General features: G+C 39.9%; 1 protein-coding gene across 19 annotated transcripts in view; it reads left to right on the forward strand.

Moving 5' to 3' along the window:
• KLF12 (KLF transcription factor 12) overlaps window positions 1-13,235 on the forward strand; it is a 345,970-nt gene that overhangs the window by 156,035 nt on the left and 176,700 nt on the right. For 17 of the 19 annotated variants that reach the window (XM_065581116.1, XM_008178564.4, XM_065581117.1 and 14 more), the window contains one exon: window positions 10,122-10,211. The exons of the other annotated variants lie outside the window; for them this stretch is intronic. In XM_065581116.1, the coding sequence (XP_065437188.1) occupies window positions 10,122-10,211 (90 nt within the window). The remainder of the gene's footprint in view (window positions 1-10,121; window positions 10,212-13,235) is intronic. 19 annotated transcript variants of the gene reach the window in all.

Raw genomic sequence — 13,235 nt, forward strand, 5'->3', positions numbered from 1 at the left:
GTGAAGGCTAGGACTATAACAAGGTTTAAAAGAGAACTAGATAAATTCATGGAGTTTAAGTCCATTAATGGCTATTAGCCAGGATGGGTAAGGAATGGTGTCCCTAGCTTCTGTTTGTCAGAGGGTGGAGATGGATGGCAGGAAAGAGATCACTTGATCATTACCTGTTAGGTTCAATCCCTCTGGGGCACCTGTCATTGGCCACTGTCGGTAAACAGGATACTGGGCTGGATGGACATTTGGTCTGACCCAGTATGGTCATTCGTATGTTCTTATGTTTACACTAGGAAGGAGTCCAGTCTGTGAAAGAAGCTTATTGGAACATATCTGGGGGTGAGATTTCATCTGTAATCAGTTTCTTAATCTATTAGGCTTAGACTTGCGTGTTTTGTTTTATTTTGCTTGGAAACTTACTTTGTTCTGTCTGTTATTGCTTGGAACCACTTAAATCCTACTTTTATATTTAATAAAATCACTTTTGCTTATTAATTAACTCAGAGTAATTAATACCTGGGGGAGCAAACAGCCGTGCATATCTCTCTATCAGTGTTATAGAGAGCAGACAATTTATGAGTTTACCCTGTATAAGCTTTATACAGAGTAAAATGGATTTATGTGGGGTTTGGATCCCATTGGGAGCTGGGTGTCTGGGTGCTAGAGACAGGAGCACTTCTTAAGCTGTTTTCAATTAAGTCTGCAGCTTTGGTGTGCGTAGTTCAGACCCTGGGTCTGTGTTGGAGCAGACTGGCGTATCTGATTCAACAAGGCAGGTTTCTGGAGGCTCAAACTGGCTCAGGGGTAGTCTCAGCACATCACGTGGCAGTCCCAGGAGGTCTCTGTGATTGAACCTGCCACAAATGTCTCTTATTTTTATATCCTCTTCCTTTCTTTGAGGATTGCCTACCTACTGGCATGTAGACAAACTGTCCCTTGTGGACATGAGATTCAAGATGAAATGTAAATTTCTTGTTTACACCTCTGTGTTGCTGAAGAATGGCTGCTTAAGTGATAGCCCACTTGACTTTGTTGATACCTATCTGGAGTTGCCAGTGTGTCTTTGTCTCTGAAAACTGGTTTATGGGTGTTACCCAGACTTACAATATATTTCAGTAACAATCATACAGTAGAATCTCATAACTTCACATATAATGTTGATACACCCATTTCAATAGGATAATAATATGCAGCATATTATGAGTTTTCAAATGATACCGCAGATGGATACTTCGTACAAAATATATTATAACAATATAAAAGTGGTGAACACGGAATACAGGGTATCACACCGTATTGTACAGTGCTTTGACACCACAGCGATAGCTGTCTTAGAAATACCCAACATAGATATGTAATTTATATCTGCTGGAAGTAACCCATTATTGCTACAAAGGAGCAGAAGACGAGTAAAAATAATATTCACTTCATGGTGTGCAAGTGTGATACTTTTTTGCAGTGTCTAGGGTGAATCACTACCACCTGATTACATCAGGAGGGAGCCCTGACTGTGCCCCTGATGAGAAACTCTCCTCATTCATCTGCTGTTGGCAACATAGGAACTCTGCTATGGGCTCCGCGAGGCCTGCTCTTTCCCTTTGCAGGCTAGCAATTTACACATCTCGCTTTGTTACGCTCGACTGCCCAGTCCCCTGTCTTCTGTACATCCACAATGTACACCAATTCACAAGACAGCTTTTACTGGCTGAGTCACTCTCTGTGTTGGATAATCACTTGGGCCACCACTGCCCTTTTACAGTTACAAGCTAATGTCTCTTAGCCCTACTTACGAGAACTCTCCTGGTGTTCATGTGTCTTTGTAAATCTCCAGGCAGTACACATAGGCTGTGTCCACGGATGTTCATTGTTCTTATGTTGACTCTCAGGCTCCGCCTCCTCATGTGATAGGTTTTATTCTCAACAGACTTGGAACATAATATGCTATAATTTACATAGCTCTAAAATAGTTTTCTGTACAAACATTTTGCAATAACCATGACAATCAGCTACTACTTAGCTTTCAGCAGAGACCACACATGACCTCGTTGATGAAATACTGAGAAGATGGTCTGACATAGGTGTAATATTATCTACTTGGGCATGTGTGTGTCACAGCAAGATTCTGACAAAAACTGTCATGGAGCATATGATTAGTAGAGTATTCCAAAGAGACAAAATGAAGAGGGAAGAGTGGCAATATTTCCACTAATAGTGGAAAACCTATAAAAGTCTCATTATATTAAAGTTCCATTGATCTTTTCAGTATAATAATAAATATACATATCTGGAAAAATTGATAAAAGATTGCAGTGCAGCAGGAAAAACAGGGTCCAGCTATGAATAGACTAATGATGTCTGTAATACGAGAATCAAAGAAAAAGGGCAGAAAACTGTAAAAGGAATGTTGTTGAAATTTTCATCTGGAGATAATTTTGAATATTCAAGAACAAGATTAAGATTTGCAAGATGATTGAAAACTTTGAAAGAAGAATGAAATGAAGAATCAAAGACTGCATCAAGAAATTATAATATTTCACTGAAAACTTGCTTAAATGTGACTGGAATAAAGAAGCAAGCTCTGCAGACATGAAAGCTGATTAAGAGGTTCACAATCAGTGATTAGGCCTCCAAAATTACTTCTCTTAAAAGTTATTAATTCCTTTAGGTTTAAATACAAATAATCTGACAAATTTTATGCTGTTCCTCCCCCGAGTAACTGATGCTTCATTTTTCAAAAATGGAAACATGAGTGGTTTTTCATCCCACATCTAAACCTACATTATAATGTGAAAATTAAAGAATTTTCTAACATTTATAATCCATTAGGAAATCCTACTTCTGAGATGAAAATGAAGTTTTTCCAGCACTGCAGGCCATTCAGGTCATTATGGAAATACTTGAATGTTCTACCAAGATCAAGACAATGGAAAACACTTCAGGAGCAAGTGGAGGTAGCCTGAATTCTTCTTGGGTTAGAAAATCTGTCAAAGGAATTCTATTCTAAATAGCCGACAGAGTACTTGGTCCTGCAGGAGTTCAAATGAAGGATATGAGAAAGCAGCACAGACCCACTGGTAGGGCTGCTGAGCAAATGCTCACTGGAAAGGTGAAGTGAGGATGAGGAGTGTGGGTGCTGCAGGCTTGGAGACATGTGACAGCTCTGTGTCCAGAATATATCATGAAGCATTGAACATCTGGCTGAGAGAGTGTTTCACGGGAAGCTTTGGAAGAATTTCAATCAATGGCTGGCCCTATAACTGCTCCTATTCTCACTTCCTTCTATGTGCAGTTTTTAAGCACAAGCAAGTGAGCTGTTTCTCCTGTTTGGCAATAGCAGTAAATGGCAATTCCAGAAATGGCTTTTGTGCATCTCATTTGCATTCGCTGGATGTTATTTACAAACTTATCCCCTGATTATGCTCTGACTGGCTATATGCAAACTCTCCTCCTGTGCAGACACAGAGGTTTGCTCCCAGTGTGCATAGGGTTTTTGGTTTTGAGACATGAAAATATGTGTATATAGTTGGCTGTTCACTCTGACGTGTACTATTTTATAACATGATTTCATAAGTATTAAAAAAGTGGGTTTTTAAAAATGTGTCGTCGTAAATGACAGATGCCCTACATGCTTTAGGACTTTGTTGCAGCTGTCTCAATCAGAGCTTTCTCTATGTTATGGGGGTAGACTATTTGTTGCTGTGGCTTGAAGGAAAATCTTTTGGGGGAAAAATCTCCTTTTATCTTTTCAGGATATCCAGTCCCATTTTGCCCTTTTCATAAAGATATTTCAAAACTCAGTTGTTACTTATCCATGAAACAGTGCCTTTGGTATTCTCATATATAGTTCAAAGTGAGGCTCGAACACACATGCTGAGTATGCATTTGTGCTAAAAGATCTTTGCTCTCACAGGAAGCTGTATTATTACAACATATACAGAAAATTCCTGGATAAGGATGCAATCCTGTACCCCCTGAAGTCAATGGGAGTTAAATTTAGCTATTGGCTTCTGTATGAGTCGATTAGAATAGGGGTCTGAATGTGTTTTAATGGTAAAACACTTTGTTTAGGTTGGACTGGTGAATCTATTAAGGAAGACAATGAAGTCAAATTAGAATAATAGAAATCATAGATGGAAAAGCTCTATCACAAGGGTCGGCAACCTTTCAGAAGAGGTGTGCCGAGTCTTCATTTATTCACTCTAATTTAAGGTTTCGCGTGCCAGTAATACATTTTAACGTTTTTAGAAGGTCTCTTTCTATAAGTTTATAATATATAACTAAACTATTGTTGTATGTAAAGTAAATAAGGTTTTTAAAATGTTTAAGAAGCTTCATTTAAAATTAAATTAAAATGCAGAGCCCCCTGGACCAGTGGCCAGGACCCAGGCAGTGTGCGTGCCACTGAAAATCAGCTCACATGCCGCCTTTGGCACGTGTGCCATAGATTGCCTACCCCTGCTCTATCAGGTTATGTACGCTTCCCTGCCAGAGCAAAATTTCTTCTTGTGTCACATTCACAAGTATCTTGGTCAGTCTACTTCTCAGTAAGGCTTAGTCTACACCACAAAGTTTTTACGGAATAGCTGTGCTGGCTAGGTGTGTGGGAAAATGTCATACTGCTGGCCAACATAGCTATGCCAGCAAAAACCCTGGTGTCAATGCAACTATACAGACATAAGAGTGCTTCTGTTGGCTTAGATCAGTGATCCCCAAACTGTGGGGCATGCTCCCATAAGTGGGCGTGGAGGAACTTTTTTGGGGGGGCGCACTGGGCCCTGGGCCAGCTCCCACGGAGGGCGAGGGGGGAGCACCACCCAGCCCTGCTTTGCCCCAAGCCCAACTCCAGCCACAGTTCCACTCTGCCCTCTGCTCCATCCCCAACCCAGTTCCAGCCACAGCTCTGCTCTGGTCCCTGTTCTGCCCCCAGCCCAGCTCAGGCTCCAGTCACAGCTCCATTCTGTGCTCCCTCCCCCACAGCCCAGCTCTGCCCTCATTTCCTCTCCAACCCTAGGCCAGCTCCACCTCTAGTCCCAGCTCCTCCCCCATTCCCAGTCTGTCCCCAGCTCTGCAGTCAGCCCAAACTCCTCTGCTGAGTCAACTGTGTAGTAATCGAGTGGGGGCATGGACAGATTCCACTACTGGTAAGGACAGGAAAAGTTTGAGCACCACTGGCTTAGATAATAATGTTTGGGGAGGTGGTTTAGTTATACAGGCAGAACTCCTGTGGGCTTCTGCTGCATCTCCACTAGGAAGCTCTTTCAGTTGGTGTGACTGTAGTAGTATAGCTATTCTTTCAAAGACTCTGTAGTATAGACAAGCGCTGACTCTTACAACCAGGATTCTACCTTAGGACACTACTACATAGTTGAATCAAATTTATTGTTAAAAATGTTGCTAATGTTCAGTGTATATTTTCTTTTGCTCATGTTCATCACTTTTTCTTCACATATTTCTCATGTGACTACCATAAACACCTCCCTTGTTTTACTCTTAAAACCAATCAGATATTTGAAGTTTGTTAAATTACCTCAAGTTTTTTCACATAAGCTATGCATATTAGGTACATCATGTTTTTTGTTTTTTAAACCATTCTTTCCTGGTCACTCCTCTCAAATCCTTTCATTCTTTTTATTCTGTTCTCAATTCTCTCCAGTTTGTCAAAATCCTATATCAAGGCATTCAAAACTGTATACAATATTCCAAATATGGTGAAATAAAGACTATGGAATCTAGCCTCATCCAATATGCAAGCAAGGAGATTGCAGCTGAGAGACCTTCAGTGCAATGTGGTCTAGGGGATTGAGCACTGAACTGAGAGTTGGGAGATCTAAGTTCTACCACTGGCCTGGTGGGCTACTCTAGACAAGTCATTTCACCTCTCTGTGTTTCAGGTCAGAATAATCATAGTGACCTCCTTGTAAAGTGGTTTGAAATCTAACAATAAAAATATGCTATCTAAGAAATAGGTATTATTTTGAAAGTGCCCTGCTTCATTAATGACTATCAAATATGTTGCTTTATTATATTTTTTCTATTTGTGCTTGAATATGCAAGAAAATTATCATTCATACATGGAAAGTACACCTGACACTCCCCCGGTCTACAGCTCTGGTTGTTAAAAATTGAGCGTGATTTTTCAAAAGCATGCACCATAGCTCAGTCAAATTTAAAACCAATTTACCCTCAAAGGTTCTTCTCAGCAACAGGCAACTTTCCTTCTACAGCTGTTTCAAAAATAGTCATGTGAGGGGTTTTTTTGGTACTTGGAAAAGCGTTCAGTTTATTTTTTCTCTCTCTCCGGCTCAAAAATGGTTAAGCAAGTTTATATGTGAATATTGGACTAAAGATTTCATTTTTACTTATGATATACAGACTAGATCTGCTTGGGAGGTAGCAAACCATGTCCCAAGTTAACCAGTTAGTTATAAGTGCAAAAATAAATGATTTGGGAGAAGTCTGTTTCTGTGATTATTCCCAGTCCAAATTAAACATGATCCAAAAGCCAGAACTGTTCACTATGCTCATTCTTCAGACCACAGCTCAAAAAGCAGAACTTACCTCTTAAGAAATATAATTTTAGGCAACAAATGGAGGGGGGAGTCATGAAAGTTGAGTTAAATGTAAATGTGTTAAATGATACATGAACTAGTCAGGTTTCCATGATTTATCAGTTTTAAACTTCGAAGACTCTGGTTAGCTTGTATTTTTAAAACTAATGAGTTTATCACAGCCAGTGGGAAAAATGGTTAAAGTATATCAGCTGTAAATTGGTACAAAGCACTAAAAGGGACATTAGCCTCTAATCAGATTCTAACAGTTCATTAAACCTGCCTTTTCTGAATCGCTCTTTGTCTCTTTTTTTCACCCCCTTCTGCTTGTGCCTCCTGCACAAGAAAGTCTCTTCCTCTTTTCATTTGGATAAGACCTCCTTAGGGATATGAAGCAATATCAGCTCATCCTTCTTTGTCTACAAACTAAACAGCCTAAGGGATGCTTTATTATGCTATATTCCTGATCTTGCTGTAAAACTCAAAACTGTGCTTCTTATAAATCACGAAAGGGAAGGGACTTCCTAGCAAGTGGAATAAAAGCGTTACAGAGCTTGGAATGCCAAGCTGGCTGCCTTTGCTGCTCCACCCTAAACCACATCCAAACCACTGAAGTTAAGTGGCGCCCTAGAACATGAGATCCATTCCTGATAAGTAAACAATACACCACCCTTGCTGGGAAGAGGAATTTTAAGTCTGGAACAATTTCACTTAGTTATTTTGTTGGTATCGTAATCCCTTCTCCCCCAACCCCTGATAAAAATCAAGGTATCCAAAGATGATTAAAGAAATTACATTAAAGCATTATATTTATAATTTTCTTGGTCTTCGTTGTATCCAGCATTTTTAAGCTTGCCACATTATGGAGAGAGATCTTAGTAGGGAACAGGTGAAAAACTTAGCTTGCCTTTTAAATGTCAGTTATTTTGTCTGAAACTGTAATTTATTGTAGTATCTAAGATTATTATTAAAAGAATAGAGGAAGTTTTGTTCAGCTTGTTGACTTTGGTGCATATGAGAGTATTTTACGTGTAATCAATTTCAGTGTGTCTTCCCCATCCCCCAATTCCTTCAAACTGCTACATAGAGCCCCGCTTAAGACAGTGGGACCCTAAATGGGCTAATTGGTCTGCCCCTGGCGAGTACCTTGAGAACTGACGTGTTCGTTTTCCTGTTTTCAGGCTTGTACACATTACCACTTATGTCGGTATAACTTATGTCATTGAGGGGTTTGAATAAGCCACCCTCCTGAGCAATGATGACATAAGTTATACTGACCTTAGCGCCAGTGTGGATAGCGCTATGTCAGAGAGAGAGCGTCTCACAATTACATAGCTGCTGCCTTTTGCGGGGGTGTCTTTATTATGCCAACAAGAGAGCTGTCCCGTCAGCATAGAGTGCTTCACTAGGCATGCTACAGTGCTTCTAGTGTAGACTAGCCCATAGTTTTCCTCTTTTACTGTGAGTTATTTATGCAGCAACAGGGGAGGTAGAAATGTTTTTAAGACCCGACTACTCATACTGTTGTGAAAACTGAGACTCTTGGGAAGGTGTAGTACTTAAAATACTTTTAAAGATGTTTTTCTGTTTTTTATTTTTTGCTTTTTTTATAATTGACCAAATTTCATGCTCATAGTGTTCCTTTATGTTCAGTTTCCCAGTCAGGTCCATTTCCCCACAAACTTCACAAAGGTAACCATGTAATTAAAGTTGCTGTGCTTTTCTGGAGTTGTCGACCCTCACCCCCAAGGGACACTATACTTGGGTTAGCAGCAATTTTCACACCTTTCAATTTGTAAAATAAAAAGAAATTGTATGAAGAAATATGGTAATGAACACATGCTTTCAAAATAAATAAATGCACTGGAGAGTATTATACTGATGGGCTGCCAGCGGAATACACATAAGGGAGACTTCCCATTAGATTTACATTACTGAGGAGGAAGATTAGTGGTTACAGTAGGGGCTTGGATTCATGACCCAAGGATTTGGTTCCAAAGTCTGTCCCTGATTTGTTGTGTTACCTTGAGAAAGTCACTTTTCACCTCTGTGTGCCTTCGTTGTCCAATTTGTAAAATAGTTGTAGCAATATTATGTTTCTGTAGCTAAGATGGATTGTACCTAACCCTCAGTGATATAGAAGAAGATGGAGGAATTGTCTTCATCCACCCTGTTGTATTCATTGGTGCAGCTTTTTACTCACTGCTGTGGGGCTGTGCCTTAAAGTCACAGCATAGTGCCTATTTGTAAAAGTAGTTGAGATACCCATTTGAAAGATGCTAGAGAAGTGCAGAGTATTACTTGTGAAGCTTTGGCCCTGAATATGATCTCTGAGCTTTCACTTAACGTTGCTGTTCTGTCATTCCAAAGGACACCATTCTTTTCTTTTGTTACATTAAAAATAGCTTAGCATGAAAACAAGGCATTTGGGAATACAGTTACTCAGTTATTTGTGGACTCCCCTGCCCCCCACCCATCAGATCTTGGGCTTGTCTACACATGAAGTTATTCTGAAATAGCTATTCAGAAATTGCTCTTCCTGAATAACTCCATGTGTGGACACAAGGCTGCCAATTCTAACTCTAAAGATTTCAATATTACAAAGAGGAAGTGTGTGTGTGTGTTTGTGTTAATATATATATATATTAGTAGTAGTAGTATTGATTATTTGAGTTACCATAGGGCCTAGGACAGGGGTTCCCAAACTTGGTTCGCAGCTTGTTCAGGATAAGCCCCTGGCGGGCCACGAGACACTTCGTTTACCTGAGCGTCCACAGGTACGGCCGCTCGCAGCTCCCATTGGCCAGGAATAGCGAACTGCGGCCACTAGTTAATCACCAAGGCCCCATTATGCTTGGTGCAGTATAAACACAGAACAAAAAGAGGGACCTTGCAATCTATAAGACAAGAGACAACAGATGGGGACAGACAGATGGGTGGGGAGTACAAGGAAACAATGAGACAATGTTGGTTAGTATGATAGTCTCAGCCCAACAGTCTTACTATTATCAAGTTTTTTGTAGGCATCATAGCAAGAGAGAGTTTTGAGGAGGGTTTTGAAGATGGATAATGAGTTAGTTTTGCAGATATTTATGGGAAGCTCCTCGCAAGCCTGTGGGGCAGCATGGGAGAAAGCACAAAGGTGCTTGTTTGAAAATGTAACAAGTAGGTGATAGAGGCTGGCATCAGTGGTGGATTGGAGGTGACTATTGATAGCTTAGCAGTGAATGAGAGATGATACATATGTATCTTTCTGCTTCAAATAAAGAAATCAGAAAATTATTACCTGCTGTACCACAGAGATTTAGTTTCCATACATATAAGTAATTGATAGGATAGTTGACAGTATTTTTAATATAAGTAACAAGTTGATGGTAACTATGTACCAAACAACATTAATTCCCAAACTTTTGTGAGTGTTCATGTTAGGGATTTAGCAAATTGATGGTCCAACATTCTCATTTTAATTAGCAAAAATCAGCAAACTGGTACTGCATCTGCAGCATTGTAGGTGAACTGAGCCAAACATTTTTTTCCTTTTAAGTTGACTCTTGCTTCTCTTTTTTTCCCCTTACTTAGGACATCAACGCCTTTGAGAACAGAATGTTAATGCTTGATGGGATGCCGGCAGTCAGAGTCAAAACAGAACTGTTGGAATCTGAACAAGGAGTAAGTAGAGGTTTCCAGACAAATCCCCCCTTTCCTCTTCAGTGTCTTGGTAATCATTTCCAGACTTTCCAGTGGACAGCTTCTCCCCAGCATGGTGTGCTCTTCTCTCTGTTGTCTTCCTGAGGCTAGTTCTCTGGGAAATGCATCTGCCAACTGCCTATCTCATCCATTGGGAGTGGAGAGCAATCTGTACTCTAAGAAGATATACTGAAAGTTTCTGGAACTGTGTGGATCCTTACTTGGGTTTAGCTTGGCAAAAGTTTTGAAAGTGCTGCCAAAAAAATAATAAATAAAAATTGTGTGGTGAGTACAATAGGCCACTTTCTGCTCTCTGTTATTATTAACATTATGTTGTACATTGTAGTATATTTTGGGGACCTTGCCGTAGCAGCTGTCCCATCACTTTTTCCTCTGCCTATCTGGCAAACTCCATGCTTTTCATGCAAAACTGCTTCCTTATTCTGGTGGAACACAGCTGCTTTGAGAGATTATGATCATGGAGGAGGCAGTGATCTCTCAGGTAGTTAAATCTGACCTCACGGAAGACTTTAATATTGGGACAGAGACTTTGAACTGGATTGTGTATTCAGTGGAGAGCAAGTGTTGAATGCTAGGGTGTTACAATCACAGCAGCCAATGTTTCTAAGAAGAAGGGCTACTGCATTTTGTACAGTTGGAGCTTTTTCAGTGTGAGTTGCTTCATTCTTGGATATGAGTTGCAAGAGTTAAGCCTGGAAATGAGGAATGTGTGGATGAGCATGGAGACACTGATGATGGTGATAGGATACTGTCTTATTATGGCAGTCCCTATATGGGTATCCAGTAGCATTGAGGAGTGCAAAAGGATTCAGATATTGCAGACCAATGTAACCTTCTGCAGATGGATGCCCTCATTAGGCAGCAGATATAACAGAAGGGGTAATTTCGTTGATTTAGAGATGACTGTTAGCTACTAGCACTTCAGCCTGTGTTTTTCCAGTTCCTCTCCCGATGGCTTCATTTAGATTTTGAACAATATGGGGGAGAGAATTGAGCCTTATGGGGCTCACTTTGAAGGATTTGGAAGTGGAAGAACAGTTGCCTAAAATGTCCTCCTAGCTTCATTCTGAGAGGAAAGACACCATTTAAGGGAATTCTGATTCATCCATGCAGCTTCTTAAAGGTTATACAGGAGCACCCTCAACACACCTAGAGAGATGGCATAATGCAATACAGTATGGAGGGTGAGAAGGCAACAAAACTAGGCCCTTTTTATAAGCCATGTGCTGAAAAGACTGGTCCACTAGTGGTAATCTTTCTAATAACTTCTGTGAGGGCTGGCATGAAACCCATGTATACCATGAACCTTTCTTAATACTGACTAGAAAGCAAGTATAGTAAAATGTGTTTTGATAGAGAAAAGCAAATAGTTATGCTAAGTATTGCATGTCCCCTTAATAAAAAAGGTTCCATACTTTAGTAAAGTGTGACTTGATACCAGAAGACCTACTTGGGTCTTAGAAACTAGAAGGAAATTAACAATTTATTCAATTTCCTAATTTCCTTGGGTCTTTTATAAATAAAATTTTATGGACTTTTGTATGTTCAGAAAATGACGTCATTGCTCTTTTTCCAGTGATTAAGGCTTTGGACAAAGACCACAATTTCGTTTGGAAGTTTATGTGCTTCACTGCTAATTTGGGCAGGAAAGTAGTGTCTAGTCAGAAGAATAAATCACCTTTATGAATCTTTAAGGGGCAATCAACAGATAGGCCATGAAAGTGATGATTTAGGCTGTATAGTAGGAAAAAGATACTGAGTGGAAACTGTTACACAGTGAAATAATTTTAATTAATTAATTTCCATTGTGATAGTGTCCAGAGGCCCCAGTCAGGATCAGGGCTCCACTGTGTTAGTTGCTGTGGAAACACATAGAAAGACATGGTCTCTACTCCAAAGAGGTTACCATCTAAGTCACCTAAAAGAACGGTGGAAACTCCATCACTCAGTTTGTTTAAAACTAGATTAGACTAGACATGCCACTGAAAACTGTACCAATAAAAAACAATCCTGCATTGTTGGTGAGATGAAATAATGAAAGGAAGTGTATTACTAGAATTAACTGAAATTAAAATTGGAGGGAAAAGGTGGTACAAGTATGAACTATGGATGAATAGAAGTTGAAGAAATGGGAGGATTTGAAGAAGGCAAAGCTGGGAGGAAGAGGAGGGCTTTAATGTAAACTGCAACAGAGTCACTAGAGTTTTCTGATCTGCTTTGGGTTTTGAAGGTTAGGTTCCAGACTTAGTCAGAAGATTGTTTAAAAAAAAAAATTGTGCATTACTGCATGAATCAGATAATGGTGTCGGATTACTGGTTAGCATAAAAAGCTGTAATCCTATTTGTTGAAGATTTCGCTTGCCATAGACTTGCACAACACAAATCTAAAAATTTGTCCCCCAGTATACCAGCTGCAATGATAATACAGATTACCTGAGTACATAAGACTCTCAAACCTAGCATGGAAAATACTATTATTTTGATGATGTATTAATTTATGTGCCTTCTGATAGTTGTGTGTTGGAAAATGTATCATATTTGAGTCAATCAAGATGCATACAATTTTAGTTGTCACTCCTATCTTGACTTCAATTTCACTTTTGAAAGTAGATTTGGGGGGGGGGGGGGGCTTGTCTTCATTGCAGTGTTAACTCGAGTTATTTACATGCAAATTAATTCCTCTTGAGTTACCATAATTCGCATGAGAGTGGTCACACTGCAAAACAACACTCAAACTGCACAGAGTGATTGTATTAGCCTCACAGAATTGCATATCCCCACTATATTACTAGCTCTAGCAACACTTGAAGTCAGCCTACCCCAGCCCTCCCCAACAGGCCAGCTAACTTGAGTTTAAAGCACTATTTAACTTGAGTTAAATGTGTGGATGGGAGTTAGGTTAAGGACAACACTTCAGTTATATCTCAAGCTAACACTGCAGTGAAGACAAGACCTGGGAGATGGAGATCACTAGACTAGGGTTAC

This window comes from Chrysemys picta, chromosome 1, assembly GCF_011386835.1.
Source record: "Chrysemys picta bellii isolate R12L10 chromosome 1, ASM1138683v2, whole genome shotgun sequence".
Lineage (NCBI taxonomy): Eukaryota > Metazoa > Chordata > Testudines > Emydidae > Chrysemys > Chrysemys picta.